Genomic DNA, 17,689 nt, shown 5'->3' on the forward strand with positions numbered 1-17,689 from the left:
GTCAATAAATTAAGTACCAGTTACGCACTGGGGTCGATCTAATCGACTTAATACCTATGTCTGTCCTTGTTTGTCCCCTCTATGTTTAGCCCCTTGTAGGTAATAAAGAAATAGGTATTTCGTCTGCCGCTATGTTCTGCGTTCAAATTCTGCTGAGGTCGACTTTGCCTTTCATCCTATTGGGGTCGATAAATTAAGTACCAGTTACGCACTGGGGTCGATGTAATCGACTTAATCCATTTGTCCTTGTTTAGCCCCTTGTGGGTAGTAAAGAAATAGGTAATCCCAGCATGGTTTCTCCTGCAAACATGGAGGCTATGGATATGGTGCAAGGAATGAAAAGAGGATAAAGGTTCTTTGAATTTTGTGATGTAAATGACACAAACATTTGCAACACTAACTTCAGGAAAGCAACTAGTGATCTGACCAGGCAAACATGCAAGCCAAATTGACTCACCAGGATACAGGATAAACAGATAATTGTGAATTAAGATTTTTTTTACTGGTGAAGAATCATCATCATCATCATTTAACGTCCGCTTTCCATGCTAGCATGGGTTAGACGATTTGACTGAGGTCTGGCGAAAAAGACTCCAATCTGATCTGGCAGAGTTTCTACAGCTGGATGCCCTTCCTAACACCAACCACTCCGAGAGTATAGTCAGTCTGAGAGTGTAGGACCACACTCAATTTAGACTATTGAATAAAACAAACAGCTGAACCCAGAGACACAAGACAATTCAGAGAAAGAAAATGTGAAAGTTAAAAAATCCCTTTCAAGTGATAAAACATTTCAAGAGTGAGAAAAGACACAAACCTATAACATAGAGGACAACTAGAAATTTATTATAGACCACTTGCTGTGAGCTGTAAACCAGATTTATGGTTGAAACAAGGTTCTAACCAAATCAAAAGAGATATGGTGTTGGAATGGTAGAGAAAACGGAGCTATTAAAGGCTAAAAGGCTTAGAATGACTGGAAGTGGGACATAGGAAACAATATTAAGTAGCAAGAAGTGAACTACATAAACATTGTAGCATAGAGAGAAGCTGAAAGTGAGAGGCTTGCCAAGATTCTGTTACAAGAGATTCAAAAGCATGAGTTGTTCTGGCGATCTTTCGTTTTAACTCGAAATAATGTAAACATTATTAAATCTCAGAATGAGATTGAAACAGTAATCACTCGATAATGTAAAGTATAGAAGCCATCTTATCATGGCTAACCACATTGGGGAGGGGGTGTTACTGTAGCTTTATAGCCCCAAGAGATCGTCGTCTCTAGCTGGCTTTAGACACAATATCAGTGCCCTTGGAGTATTTGCAAAGGGAGGCCATCCCTTCCTCGCAAGCCTGAGTGATACGCTCGAACTAGTTTCGGGATTTTTGTCCCTTGTCAACGGGCGGTAACCACCAGGTCGCGATGAAAGTGAAGGCTGCTTTGCAAATATATAAGTTTTTCTAGTGGCGTCTGCCACTGATTTCGAAAAACTGACAGTAAGCATAATTAAATCTCAGAATGAGATTGAAACAGTAATCGCTCGATAATGTAAAGTATAGAAGCCATCTTATCATGTAAACATTGAATTCGGTCATTTCCGTGACCACATGTTGTCTTGTCAGTTGGGAAGAGAAAGCTAACGGGTTGTGCATGCTTGTTACTCTGTGTGTGTGTGTGTGTGTGCTTATTTTTGTTTGTGTGCGTGCTTGTTCTTGTTTGTGCATGTGTGTGCCTGTTTGTTCCTGTGTGTTATTTCTACATTCCACAACATATAAATACAAAAAAAAACAGAACAGACACATATATACACAGAAGAACAAGCACGCACACACACACACACATATGCACGCACAAACAAGCACGTACACACGTACACAGGAACAAGCACGCACGCGCAACTGACAATTGACAAGACAACATGTGGTCACGGAAATGACCGATTCATTGTGGCTTTATTGAGAAAATTCTATAGTTTGTAAGATATTTGTTGTTGTTTTTTCTTCAATTTCTGCAATTTCAACCAATCAATGACGTCTATTGAGGTGAAAACATTCTGTGCCGTATGAATATGTCCCTCGTTTAAGAAACAGATTGGGATTATTTACATTTCTGAAGAAAAAAAGATACCCTTCCCCCCACCCCTAACCCTAACTCTAACCCTAACCCTATAATAGATTGAAATGCAATAGATCGATACTAGGGTCATAATTATGAGTGACAATTTCATATGACACCGCTAGAAAAAACTGCCGTTCAAACCGAAAAGATCCTAAAATGTTTGTATGCTAGTAAGAAAGTGAATTTTGTGAAATAATACAAAATGGTAAGAGCATCTTACCAATCTACAGTTATTGCATTCTGTCAACAAGATGGCATGATTTTTTTGTAAGAAAGTTTCACGTTTGTGAGAGTGAGTCATCCAGCTTCCCACCAGCCAAAAAAAATTTTTTTCAAATTTTGGTACAAAGCCAGCAATTTTAGGGAAGGGACAAGTTGATTGCATTGGTCCCAGTACTAGACTGGCAATTTATTTAGCGACCCCAAAAGGGTGAAAGGCAAAGTTGACCTCGGCAGTATTTGAAGTTATCATCATCGTTTAACATCCGCTTTCCATGCTAGCATGGGTTGGACGATTTGACCGAGGACTGGCAAACCAGATGGCTGTGCCAGGCCCCAGTCTGATCTGGCAGAGTATCTACAGCTGGATGCCCTTCCTAACGCCAACCACTCCGAGAGTGTAGTGGGTGCTTCTACATGCCACCGACACAAGGGCCAGTCTGGTGGTACTGGCAATGGTCACGCTCGAAATGGTGTTTTTTTCGTGCCACCTGCACAGGAGTCAGTCCAGCAGCACTGGCAACGACCTCGCTCGAATGTTTTGTTCACGTGCCACCAGCAGGGAAGCCAGACAGCTGCTCTGGCAGTGATCCCGCTCGAATGGAGTTGTTAGCGCTCCACTGGCATGGGTGCCAGTCATCGAATTTGGTTCAATTTCGATTTCACTTGCCCCAACAGGTCTTCGTAAGAAGAGTTTAGTGTCCAATGAAGGGAGGTTGGCATGGGTGCCAGTCGTTGAATTTGGTTCGATTTCGATTGCCTCAACAGGTCTTCGCAAGCAGAGTTTTGTGTCCAAAGAAGGAAAGGTATGCATCTGGATGGGGGGCAGCATTATGTCCGACGTGTTAAGAATTACACCTATTCGCCGCCTTAACCCCCAGATAATAAATACTATTTATTTATTTATGTTTATTCTGCTCGAGTCAGGCTTTATGAAACGTTAAAAGAATGATTTTGGTATTACACAAGTTTAAAAAAGAAAAAAATACGAAACTATAAAAGAAACACGTTTTGAATTTACAGAAAAAAAAAACTACGCTTGAGAAAAGTTAAGAAAGGAGTTTAATTAATTGAGAACCGGGTGAACCGATGAATCATTTGTAATATCTCTATGGCGCAACTTATCGTCTGTTGTTATCGAAGCAGACAAGTTTTTTTATATTTTATATATTTCTTTACTACCCACAAGGGGCTAAACACAGAGGGGACAGACAAAGGGATTAAGTCGACTACATCGACCCCAGTGCGTAACTGGTACTTAATTTATCGACCCCGAAAGGATGAAAGGTAAAGTCGGCCTCGGCGGAATTTGAACTCGGAACGTAACGACAGACGAAATACGGCTACGAAATAAAGAAATTTAGACGAAATACGGCTACGAATTTCGCCCGGCGTGCTAACGTTTCTACCAGCTCCCCGCCTTATATTTTATAACACATGTTTTCATTGGATAACACTGTAAACATTAGCATAGTGATGACCAATTATAGAAAGCATTTCAGCATAAATTCGGTGAATCTCCGGAATGTTTCAAAATGGCGCTTGCTGGACAACCTAACTTGACTGATGCAGAAGAAATGTTCGTTGAACCTTTGTTTAATTATCTTGTTTCCCTTTAAACTTCCTGTGATAACTAACACGAATAATACTCGTCTTAGTATAGTGAGATTTGTGTTAACGATTACTAATCCTCATGTAACTAAGTTGTTTTCGTTCGTTTAATCATATCCAAACATGTTTTTGTGTGTTTTTTTTTAAATAATTTATCCTTTCATTTACATGTTTTGTTTTTCTTTGTTGTAGTTTTGCTAAAGAGAGAAATTCTATTAGTATTTGTACTATATCTATTCCGTGGTTAGTCTGTAGAAACTTTTCTGTAGCTAAAAAGTTAAAATCTAGGACACTTCCCTTCTCGCGTGTATACTAAGGAGGGACCTTAGGAAGCTTCTTAGTATGAGAGTGGTAGTCCTAACTATTCATACCAAGGAAGCTTCTTAGTGTGAGAGTGATAGTTCTAACTATTCAGGCTTAGCAGTTTTTAAATCGCAAATTCCCAGGATGGCTCGAAACTTTACACTAACAGTTGCTGAGTCGACAAAATGTTCTGAATACAAATCGTAAAATTAGTGCAAAATAAAAAGGAAATAGTCAGAAATCGGTTAATATAGGGCGTAACAAATATCAGAAAATCAAAAAAAAATGTGTGTAATAGGTGTAAAACAACTTCCTATGAACGAATATGAAAAAAAAAATTCGCGCACGCGAAAGGGGGGTGGGGGAGAGGCCTCGGAAAATTCACATCGGGAAGTTCCGAAAGCGTCTGAGGGGCTGACCCGGGCACCAAAACAAAAAAAAAATATGTAATATGTGTAAAAACTTGCTCTAAACGAACTTGCTCTAACGAATATGACAAAAAAATGCGCTCTCGAGAAAGAGGGGTGGGGGAGAGGCCTCGGAATATTTATATCGGGAATTTCCGAAAGCGTCTGAACCGGGCACAAAAACAAAACAGCGTAATAGGTGTAAAACAACTTGCTCTAAACGACTATCATGAAAAAAATGCGCGCTCGCGAAAGGGGGGTGGGGGAGAGGCTTCGGAAATTTCACATCTTCAGTCCACGGCCTTTAAACTAAGAAAAAATATGTAATTGGTGTAAAACTACTTGTTCTAAACGAGTATCAAGAACACACACTCACACATGAATCATAAACTCCGTATTTCGCAAAAAAAAAATAAATAAAGAGAAGAAATTCTGGAAAAAGTGAAGAAATGTTGGATCTCCGCCATGTGAATCAAAATACGTGTCAGAAACATCTTGAAATACTACAGAAATTATGTTACGAAAATGATAATGTATACATACCTCTTTGAGTGGTCCATCGATAATGATGATAAAGAAATGAGTTGGATTTGAACTCAGAATATTGACTAACACAACTACATACTACAAGACTCAAAATATTCAGCCAAGTCACCACCCTTTAACTAGCAATAATAATAACATCAATAACATAACAGCCAAAAGATTTATTTGTTCTGAAAATAACAATCATAGTAAATAAATGTTCTTTAATATTCACATTCATGTGCACAGTTAAACACACTTACATACAAACAGTCATGCATGCATAATACAGAACGGACACATAAATGAAGGATGCATTACTAAGTATATATTACATCTAGAGAATTTTGATTAATAAGTCAAATATGCAAATTATAAAGATAATTAATTGCTTTACTAAACTGTTGTAAAGGTGAAAAAATAAATTTGGAAAAAAATACACGCCAAAACTAATTAATAAAGGATAATTAGGGAAGGATTGACACAAAATAATAATTTTTTCTGTCTCTTTTTTTCTGATAAATGCATCTTAATAAGTGAGAAGAATTGCATATATCTGAACTATTTCAAAGAAAAGCATAAATTTAATGTTTAAAATAGCTTTAACCAAGGAATGAGATCCAACATTTCTTCACTTTTTCCAGAATTTCTTCTCTTTATTTATTTTTTTTGCGAAATACGGAGTTTATGATTCATGTGTGAGTGTGTGTTCTTGATACTCGTTTAGAACAAGTAGTTTTACACCAATTACACTATTTTTTCTTAGTTTAAAGGCCGTGGACTGAAGATGTGAAATTTCCGAAGCCTCTCCCCCACCCCCCTTTCGCGAGCGCGCATTTTTTTTCATGATAGTCGTTTAGAGCAAGTTGTTTTACACCTATTACGCTGTTTTTGTTTTTGTGCCCGGTTCAGACGCTTTCGGAAATTCCCGATATAAATATTCCGAGGCCTCCCCCACCCCTCTTTCTCGAGAGCGCATTTTTTTTGTCATATTCGTTTAGAGCAAGTTGTTTTACACATATTACACTATTTTTTTTTTTGTTTTGGTGCCCGGGTCAGCTCCTCAGACGCTTTCGGAACTTCCCGATGTGAATTTTCCGAGGCCTCTCCCCCACCCCCCTTTCGCGTGCGCGAATTTTTTTTTTCATATTCGTTCATAGGAAGTTGTTTTACACCTATTACACACATTTTTTTTTTGATTTTCTGATATTTGTTACGCCCTATATTAACCGAAGAAATTACGTTCATTTAAACAAAAGCAAACAGTAACTGAAATTGTCCCAGTCCAATGTCTGAGAAAAAAAAAATTTTTTTCAGAACGACCAAGATACATTATATAAAACGAATGTTAGACTTTTTGTGTTTCATGGTATTTTTAGCAAAATTCACCTATGAATAACTCTTTCACTTTGCTGCTAATATAAAGAAATAATGATTTTAAACATAGGTATAAGGCCACAAATTTGAGGAGGATGCGCTGAAATTGTTATAGAAGTGGTGTAGTCAATCGAATTGACTTTAATAACTCGTTTTATAAATTTCTACCAATTTTCCATTCTGAATATTACCAGGAGTAGTGTTTTATGTGAAGTTTGGGAAGAGGAAAGATAGTGGAGTCCAAGTAAAGAGAATATGTAACTGCCTAGTTTAGAATGAGCTATTAGCTGTGCCAAAGTAGACAGTGGAAGACCTCTCTGGCTGAAGTTAGCAGCCAGCTTAAGTCTGAAATCTTCAATCCTCACAGAATTGAAATAGTATTTGAAATACATATATTGTATTGAATGCTGGCGGAGGGGGCCGTTAGCATCGCTTTCATATTATCATTTTTTCATTTTCATTTGCTCATAAATTTAATCATATTGTTCTATGTCCCCCATGTTTTGTAATGTCCGCCATTCTTCGTGGCCCCTGGTGGGTAATAAAGAAATAACATATATTGTATTGAAGGCTTAACTTAATGTTTCTCAACCATTTTTTTTTTCACTGTGGACCCCTTTAATTCCTATTTTATTTAAATGGACCCTCCTAGCCATTTTATGTTTAAAACGTCCTATTATATTTTTATGATTAACCCTTTCGTTACTGTATTTATTTTGAGATGCTCTGTTTCTTTCAATTACTTCAAATATAACAAAGAATTTAGTAAAATAACTTAGTTATCATTCAGCTAGTGTTAGGAACATAAATTGTGACTAAGGTTTGGTGGAAGATTTTTGCTGAAGCATGGAATAAACTGCCTGCGTCAGTTGTTGACTGCCATGACACTGCATCCTTTAAGGCCCTCATGCTTCCCGAAATCCGTCGAAACTACACCTGATTATATATACACTTTAGATGAGTTGTAGTGCACCTGAGCACTGTACACAATGTTTATTATTATTATTAATTCAAAACTTATGGAAACAAGACATTTGTACTACAGAGCCAGAGCCGGTTTCAGCCAGGTTGGTAACAAAAGGGTTAAATATTATTGCCAGTACCGGCTGACTGGTCCCATGCCAGTGGCACATAAGAAGCACCATTCTAGCATGGTCAATGCCAGTACCACCTGACTGGCCCTCGTGCTGGTAGCATGTAAAAAAAAGCACCCACTACACTCCCAGAGTGGTTGGCGTTAGGAAGGGCATCCAGCTGTAGAAACTTTGCCTGATCAGATTGGAGCCTGGTGCAGCCTCCTGGCTTTCCAAACCTCAGTCAAACCATCCAACCTATGCCAGCATGGAAAGCAGGCGTTCAACGATGATGATGATGATTATTAGGAATTGTATTTTTTAAAATTAAGATATTTTGTGACTTGTAGAAGTATAACAAATTTATTACACATAGATTTTAACTAAATCTTTTATGACCCCCCCCCACCCCAAGGGCCATATGGTTGAAAACCATTGGCTTAACTAATTCAAATCAGTATGGGACAAAAGACCAAAGTATGGCTACATTGACAATGGTGATGGGGATACAATCATCATCATTTAACGTCCGTTTTCCATGCTGGCATGGGTTGGACGGTTTGACTGAGGACTAGCCTACCAGGAGGCTGCATCAGACTCCAATTTGATCTGGCCAGTGTTTCTACAGCTGGATGCCCTTCCTAACGCCAACCACTCCAAGAGTGTAGTGGGTGCTTTTTACGTGTCACCGGCACGACCCACGCATGAATGGTGCTTATTGTGTGCCACCAGCACTGGTATCAGTCAGAACTACAATTTCAATATAAATTGAAATCTATTTTATCTACTCTTCTAACTTAATAGCACGTTACAAATTGTTCCCTTCTTTTATTTTAATCTCAATTCTCTTGTACTCTTATATTTCAGCCAAAATAGATATTCTGATTTACTCTCTCAAATACCCAAGCTACTGACCCAAATTGGAGAGCATGTTCTTTCTCCCACCAATCCAAGTGAAAATGTCAGTTCCAGTTCTAAGTGTTATGTTTCCTGTATAAAGATTAATGGTGTACCAATCTTACCTCCAATTGTAAGTACAAGAAACTTGAAATTATATTTATATACTAGCTGGCTCTGTGCCATCAAAAGTGACACTAACTGTAGTATTTTATATATAAATAAGGTACATAATCACAGATACAAACATTCACATACTTCCCTTGTACATGCACGCACATATATACTCACACAGATTTGAAACATTGTTTGATTTTTCGTTTCAGCATTGAATGTTTACCATCCCACTTCCATTGCACACGCACATACACATACACACAAACATTCACTTGACACCCTTTTATATACACACGTATATACTGAAGCAGAGTTGAAATTCTGTTTGATTTTTTTTTTTACCATAGAACTTCCATCATCCCACTACCAAGTTTGCCCTCACTCCCTTCCTTCTTTATTCATATATTGTGACAGAGAAATACACAAGAGTTATTATTATAGAAGATATGGATGGTAAATCAAATTAATACACTTGTCAGTGTTCACATACATTCACATACCTCCTTTGCACATGCATACAAATACATATACTCACACAGTTGAAATGCTGTTTGATTTTTTTTTCAGCATTGAACATTCACCATCCCATTTCCCTTGCACACACATTCACACACTTCCTTTTACATACACACACACATACTCACACAGTTGAAACGCTGATTTCTATTTTTTTTCACCCCTTCCTTTCTCATTCATATGTTGTGACAGAAAAACAGAAGATACACAACTTGCTCTTTTCCACTTCCTCTCTCTCATTGCTATTACTTTCTCTCACTCCCTTTCAGTCAGGGCTATTACTCTCACTACTTCTCCTTCACTGAATTACTATTTTCTCTTTCTCTTCATTTATACTACTCTGCATGATTTTGGACAAATATATATATATATATATATATATATTCAAATATATAAAAACACTACGCTCATTATATTAGATTTTCTTATGATGGTGAGGGTTACGCTAAATGCTATATAGCATCTAGTTTAATGCCTCACTTCTCTAAATTCTAGTCCTTCATCAGTTGGTTTTAGCCTTTTACCCTTCCTGGGTAAATGAAGTAGTGTCAGAAATAAATTGGAATCTTGTCAATTAACTATACCACTTTCCTTTATTCAAAAGCCTTGTATCTGTAAAATAAATCTTTAAATGTGTATGTTTGGGGATGTAAGTGTTTGCATTCCTGCTCAGCCGAACGCATTTGGTTTATATCTGCCTAACTCTTTGGTGTTTTCATTCTATTGCAAATATTTGAACCAGACATCCAGTTCTCTCCTTTCCCAAGTTTTTCTTGCTGATGCTCCACAAAAGGTATTCTTTTCTCCAAAGGCGGCGAGCTGGCAGAAACGTTAGCACGCCGGGCGAAATGCTTAGCGGTATTTCGTCTGCTGTTACGTTGTGAGTTCAAATTCCGCCGAGGTCGACTTTGCCTTTCATCCTTTCGGGGTCGATAAATTAAGTACCAGTTACGCACTGGGGTCGATGTAATCGATTTAATACCTATGTCTGTCCTTGTTTGTCCCCTCTGTGTTTAGCCCCTTGTGGGTAATAAAGAAATAGGTATTCTTTTCTCCTCTAGGCACAAGGCCCAAAATTTTTGGTGAGGGGGCCAGTCGGTTAGATCGACCCCAGTATGCAACTGGTACTTAATTTGCTTCACGAAAGGTATTACTTACACCATTCTCACCAGTCTGGAAGGGTCTGCGAGTGCCATTGTCACTTCTCCTCTATCCCTGATTGACTCTTTAATAAAATAAGTAGGGATTTTTGTCCATTCAAAGCTAAGGCTCTACTCAATCACCACTCAAAATCTCCTGTACTGCTAAAGGAACATATACACCTTACACTTACGTATTTTATGCATGTATGTATACACTCGTGTATGTATACAGACACACAATGTATTTACTCACTTACTTGCATACACATTTTCATACACAAAGTTAAATGATGATGATATGACTCACTGATGAAATAGTAGTTCTAGTGGAAGAGACAAAACCTGGAATATATGAAAAGTGATAAGATTAGATGGAGATGCAATGGCCCAGTGGTTAGGGCAGCGGACTCGCGGATCGCAGTTTCGATTCCCAGACTGGGCGTTGTGTGTGTTTATTGAGCGGAAACACCTAAAAATTCCACGAGGCTCCGGCAGGGGTGGTAGCGACCCCTGTTGTACTTTTTCATCACAACTTTCTCTCACTCTCTCTTCCTGTTTCTTGAGTAACGCTGCAATGGACTGGTGTCCCATCCAGCTGGGGGGAACACATACACCACAGAAACCGGGCCCATGAGTCTGGCTAGGCTTGAAGAGGGCGACGATAAGATTAGATCTGAAGATGCTGAACTTGATGGATGAAGTGACACAAGATCAACAAAAGTAGCAATACATCATAATGCATATCAGCCTGACCCATACAAATGAAAATCGTTTTCATATATTCACTTTTTATATATTCCATGTTTCGCCCTTTCTACTAGAACTCCTATTTCATCATTGAGTCATATCATCATCATTCAACATGTTTTTCATGCTGGCATGGGTTGGATGGTTTAACAGGATCTGGTGAGCTGCAGGGCTGCATCAAGCTCAAGTGTCAGCTTTGGCATATTTTCTACAGCTGGATGCCCTCAATGCCAGCCACTTTACAGTGAGTACTGGGTGCTTTAAGTATGCCCTAAAGTCCAACCCCTCCTCAAAGCAGTAGGGTGGTGTGAACGGGCAGTGTCAGGGCTATGCCTTCGGGAACTTCGGTTCCTGGTATGGCCACCCAAGACGGATTGGTCTGGCACTGAGTGGTATTAGGGCTGCAGCCTGGCCAACGGGGTTCTGGTGAAAATTCCAAGAGGCGTCTGATCGGCAACCAGCAGCTTCGAGGTTGTTCTGTCCCTGCGTCTGTGGAGACTCCGCAGCAAACAGGGCGTCCCATCACTTGGGATATGTGTGTGGGGTGTTGGGGACCGCTTGTGAATTCAATATTCCCACGAAACTTCTTCTTCATGATGCCATCAGGACCAGAGAAGAAGCCGGCTCTACCCGCCCTGGGTGAATGCCGTCACAAGTAAGTATGTATATGCTTTTGTATCTGCACATCTTGTTTTCAAATTGAGAGTACAAGTGTTTAAGATCATAACTACTAGAATAGCAAAATGAAGTTGGACTTGACTGTAAAGGTATTAGAATTCTAATTACATGATTTGTCTTTCAAAGCTTACTGAAGCTGAAAGAGAAGAAATGAGACGATACAGAGATGAAGCTGTCAGACGGATGCAGCAACGTAACCAAAGAAAAAGAACATTGACAGATACTTCTGCTTCTGTAAGTAAATTATTTTTAGTACTTATAACAGAATTTTCCTTGTTTTCAAATTTTTAATTCTTTGTTGGGATGGATAAAGCCTAAGATATTGCCTGAATCTCTATATTGTAAGTGTTTGGACTGGACATTATTCTCACCAGTCTATGAGAGTCCAAAAGAGTTGTGCACACTGCATTTCTTCTAGTTAACTTGTAAAAGAAAAATAGCCTGGTAGATTTATGCATATGGCTGGAGCAGCTAAATAACTGTTACCTCAAATTAGCTTCTGTAGTTGTCATCCAGTGAAGGCGCATGGCTCAATGGTTAGAGCATCAGGCTCACAATCATGAGGTAATGAGTTAAATTCCCAAACCAGGCTGTGGGTTGAGTTCTTGAGCAAGACACTTTATTTTCATGTTGCTCTAATTCACTCAGCTGTAGAAATGGGTAGTGATGTCACTGGTGCCAGCCTTTGCCTTTCCCTTGGATAGCATCAGTGGTGTGAAGAGAGGAGGCTTGTATGCACAGGCGACTGCTGGTCTTCCATAAACAACCTTGTCCAGACTTGTGCCTCGGAGGGGAACTTTCTAGGTTAATCCCATGGTTATTCATGACCAAAGGGAGTCTTGACTCTTTTAGTTATCATCCATATTTTCAGCTATTTTTCTCAACTAAGGCAAATAAATATATGTGATATGATTTAAGATGCTAATCATGGATTAACTATATTATTTTTAGATTATCACCATCTTATCCAGCCAGCACTCCAAATTTCTTTTGTTTTGTTATATAATCTATTATAACTCTGTATTATTTCTCATTGTAATTTATGAATTCATAAGCAAAATTATCACATTTCAGATTAACTCTTCTACTGTTGCTGAGAACATTTCAAATCCTCTTCTGGAACATGACAGAACTGCACTATTTCATGACAATATTACAATACCTGGGTGTGTACCTGAAGACAAATCTTCAGACAATCTTCAACAGTCTTCATTTCCAGAAGAACTTGTTCCCCAACTTTCACATGAACTAATCCCTCCAAAAGATGAAATCTCTTTTCAAGAGAATAGAGGACAGACAAATTTAAATTCACCTACAGAGAACAGAGCAGAGACAATTTTAAATTCACCTACAGAGAACAGAGCAGAGACAATTTTAAATTCACCTACAGAGAACAGAGAAGAAACAAATTTAAATTCACCTACAGAGAACAGAGAAGAGGCAAATTCAAGTTCACCTTCATCCAAATTAAGATATTGTGACAATTTACTGATTACCAGCTCTCTGTCTGACTTGGGCTCCTTAGAAGAAGGTTCATTACCCACCGAAATGAATGGTATACCTCTAACTTCCCGATATGAGCAACAAATTACTAAGGATCTTTCAACTCTTATTAAACATTTACCTGACAATTGTAGTTCTGACAATTCTGACTTTAGTGATTTTATTTCTGTTTCCAACTTTGATTTAATCTGTGAATCTTCTGAGCTTGATAAGGAAAATCCTCCTGTCACTAAATCATCTTCAGATGAACCAGTAATTTGTTCGTTTCTTTCCAATATGAAACCAAGTACAAGTGATTCCTCTCTCCATTTACCAAATGATGCATCCCAAAATGTTCTGAGGGCTCCTATATTTCTCACGGATGAAAATGGTTTGGAATTGCATGCATTGCCAGCTGAAAATCAAAGTTCAATGCAAACTAGTATTAATAAAGAGCAAGGATGGATCATGACCTCTCCTTTAATTGCTTATGTCACCAAGAAACGACCTGAAACAGTAGGCATGTCTTCCAATTCATCTCAAAAGCCCATTAAAATCCAACAGGCAGCAAACGCCACCTTTACAATTGACCCCGAAGACGACGGAGAAGAAGGTCAACTTGTCCGGCCTGTAATATCTAGCCATCAAGATTCTTTGGGTGCTGATGTTTGTCAAACAGACTATAGTAATAACTCCGTTTCTCCTAAAGCTAAACTAAACCAGTCATGTAATAATAATAATGTTAATAACAACAACTCTGTCCAGGTTCATTCTTCAAATCAAGAGCAAATCTTTACAAATCATCAGAATACAAATCCTGCTGTTTTGCCAGCAAATTTGAACATTTCTTGTAATTCAAGTAAAAGAGACAAGACTTTCATCGCTGCTAGTTCAAATGAATCTAAGTCAGAGGACGATGAACCCAAAATGCTGTTGTCATTTTTGTCTTCACCACATAATTTATCTCTCGAAGACCATTTCAGCGATGATTCTTTGGATGAACTTTTATTTGGGATTGACAAAATTGGATTTGTTCCACGGAAGGATGGTGATGGCAGTGACTTGAAGGATTTAAGCAATCCAGTCAAAACAGGTGCTATAAATAAAAAATGCAATTCTAAGCAGCCAGCTAAGGCACAAGTAAGTTTTTATATTATTTATTTATATCATCATCATCATCATCATTGTTTAACGTTCGCTTTCCATGCTGGCATGGGTTGGACAATTTGACTGAGGACTAGTGAACCAAATGGCTGCACCAGGCTCCAATCTGATCTGGCAGTTTCTACAGCTGGATGCCCTTCCTAATGCCAACCATTCTAAGAGTGTAGCGGGTGCTTTTACGTGCCACCGGCACGAGGGCCAGTCAGGCAGTACTAGCAACAGCCATGCTCAAATGGTATTTTTTACATGCCACCTGCACAGGAGCTAGTCCAGCGGCACTGGCGACAAGATAGATATATATATATAATGTATATTTTTCTTAAATCTTTTTGCTTGTTTCTGTCATTAGACTACAGCTATACTGGGGCCTCTGCCTTGAAGGGTTTAGTCAATTGAATCAATTCCAGTACTTACACTATTGGTCTCAATTTTGCTGAACCACTAAGTTAAGGAGGACCTAAACAAACCAACACAGGTTATTAAACTGCAGTGAAGGACACACACATGCACACATAATTGATGACGAGCTTTTTTCGCTTCCTGTCTATCAAATTCATTCACAGGTCACTGGCTGGTCTGGGAGCTATAGTAGATGCTTGCCCATAGTGCCACACAGTGTGACTCAACCTGGAACTGTGGTTGGGAAGTAATCTTTTTACCACACAGCCACACCTGCACCTATATATATACACACACACACATATACTTTTACACTTTTATTTGTTTCAGTCATTTGACTGTGGCCATGCTGGAGCACCACCTTTAGTCAAACAAATTGACCTCAGGACTTATTCTTTGTAAGCCTAGTACTTATTCCATCAGTTTCTTTTGCCAAACTGCTAAGTTATGAGGACGTAAACACACCAGCATCAGTTGTCAGACACGCAAACATACGCGCACACACATATATTTATATACAACAGGCTTTCAGTTTCCATCTACCAAATCCACTCACAAGGCTTTGGTCAGCCCAAGGCTATAGTAGAAGACACTTGCCCAAGGTGCCATGCAGTGGCACTGAATCCAGAGCCATGTCATTGGTAAGCAAGCTACTTACCACACAGTCACTTTTTTTAAAGTATAAAATTTAAAGCATTTACTCCTTACAACTACATTTCAAATTCTTTCCTTGAATATTTATTGCCTGAAAACTCACCTTGCTTAGGAACAGGTGAGGGTTAGCAACGGGGAGGGCATCCAGCCATAGAAAATCTGCCTCAGTTAATTTTGTCCCATCCATACAAGTATGGAAAAGTGGACATTAAATTATGACAATGTTAAACACTTGTTAGTGTCATTATTACTGATGCCAGCACTGCCTTGACTGGCTTCTGTGCCAGTGGCATGTAAAAAGCACCAACCGATCGTGGCCACTGCCAGCCTCCTCTGGCACCTGTGCCGGTGGCACGTAAAAAGCACCCACTACACTCACAGAGTGGTTGGCATTAGGAAGGGCATCCAGCTGTAGAAACACTGCCAGATCAGACTGGAACCTGGTGCAGCCTCCTGGCTTCCCAGACCCCGGTTGAACCGTCCAACCCGTGCTAGCACAGAAAACAGATGTTAAACGATGATGATAATGAGGAATTTATTGCTGGCATTACTGGTCATCTTCTTATTCTCTCCTCCACTACCCTCTTATAACTCTATTCCTCCCACCATGCATTTGCTTCTCTCACCGCTCTCTCTTCTGTTCTTCCACTTAGAGAATCTGAGCCTGTTGTTTTGTGAAGGACAAGTCAACATGAAGAGTACTGATACCATGATAAAATGCACTCAGTCCATGGTAAAGTGATTGAAAAATTGAGCCAAAGCAACATAGTCAAGAGGGCTCTTTAGTCTTATCAAGAGCATTACCACATTTTTGGTTCCACAAAATAAAAAAACACCTAGTACACCCAGTACTAGGTTGGTGTTAGAAATGGTATCCAGCTGAAGAAACCATGCCAAAACTTGAGACATGTGAACTAGGCATGAGCCTCTGACTTGTCTAGGAAGGCAGTAATTCCATATAAATTCTGACTTTGACTATGATACCCCATCTAATCCATGCCAGCTTGGCAGACAGGCACAGAGATAATGATTAGGAGGATGATTTGGTAGTATCATTATATTGATACAGGTAAAAAGCACCGACCAATCGTGGCCGTTTGCCAGCCTCATCTGGCACCTGTGCCGGTGACATGTAAAAAGCACCCACTACACTCATGGAGTGGTTGGCGTTAGGAAAGGCATCCAGCTGTAGAAACATTGCTAGATCAGACTAGGCCTGGTGCAGCCTTCTGGCTTCCCAGACCCCAGTTGAACCATCCAACCCATGCTAGCATGGAAAGCAGACGCTAAATGATGATGATGCAATTTTGGCTCAAGACCAGTGATTTTGAAGGGAGTGATCAGTTCATTTCTCCAACCCCAATACTCAACTGATACTTGTTTTGTTACCCAGAAAGGGTGAAAAGCAAAGTTGATCTTGGAGGCATTTGGACTCAGAACATAGAGGGCTTGAAGAACTGCTGCTAAGCATTTTGTCTGGTGTATGAATGATTCTGCCAGCTTGCCATCTGATATAATATTAATATATAAGGCCGCAAGCTGGACAAAAGGCTTGAGGGCATTTTATCTGTCTTCATGTTCTAAGTTCAAATTCCATTGAACGGTCAACTTTTCCTTTCCTTCTTTCACATCATCATCATCATCATCATTTAGCGTCCGCTCTCCATGCTAGCATGGGTTGGACGGTTCAACTGGGGTCTGGGAAGCCAGAAGGCTGCACCAGGCCCAGTCTGATCTGGCAATGTTTCTACGGCTGGATGCCCTTCCTAACGCCAACCACTCCGTGAGTGTAGTGGGTGCTTTGTGCATGCCACCGGCACTGGTATCACAGCTACAATTTCCATTGATGTTGATTGATTTTGATTTTGATCAGTCAATAAAATAAGTACTGGTCTTGTATTCTCTCTCTCTCTTTCCCCGTCTGTCTTGATAGACAATGGGTTTGGTCTTGTATTGGGATTGATAAAATCAATTAGCCCTCTCCCACAAAATTTCAGGCCTTGTGGAAAGGATTATTATATTAATATATCATTTAAGGTGGCAAGCTGGCAGTATTGTTAGCACGCTGGGCAAAATGCTTAGCAGTATTTCGTCTGCCGTTACGTTCTGGGTTCAAATTCTGCTGAGGTCAACTCTGCCTTTCATCCTTTCGGGGTCAATGAAATAAGTACCAGTTATGTACTGGGTCAATGTAATCAACTAACCCCCTCTCCTCAAATTTCAGGCCTTGTGCCTGTAGTAGAAAGGATATTAATATCATTC

The 17,689-nt window shown here is 39.4% G+C and overlaps 1 protein-coding gene across 4 annotated transcripts in view; it reads left to right on the top strand.

Moving 5' to 3' along the window:
- Positions 1 to 3,762: 3,762 nt before the first annotated feature.
- The window catches only part of LOC115211032 (putative uncharacterized protein DDB_G0277255), a 33,598-nt gene continuing 19,671 nt past the window's right edge, over positions 3,763 to 17,689 (top strand). For 2 of the 4 annotated variants that reach the window (XM_029779888.2, XM_036501790.1), the window contains exons 1-4: positions 3,763 to 3,914; positions 8,499 to 8,661; positions 11,855 to 11,962; positions 12,803 to 14,350. In XM_029779888.2, coding sequence (XP_029635748.1) covers positions 3,871 to 3,914; positions 8,499 to 8,661; positions 11,855 to 11,962; positions 12,803 to 14,350 — 1,863 coding nt within the window. In that variant the 5' untranslated portion in view covers positions 3,763 to 3,870. The remainder of the gene's footprint in view (positions 3,915 to 8,498; positions 8,662 to 11,854; positions 11,963 to 12,802; positions 14,351 to 17,689) is intronic. The other 2 variants (XM_036501789.1, XM_036501788.1) reach the window with 2 other exon arrangements.

Source organism: Octopus sinensis, linkage group LG4 (genome assembly GCF_006345805.1).
Source record: "Octopus sinensis linkage group LG4, ASM634580v1, whole genome shotgun sequence".
In the NCBI taxonomy this organism is placed as follows: Eukaryota; Metazoa; Mollusca; class Cephalopoda; order Octopoda; family Octopodidae; genus Octopus; species Octopus sinensis.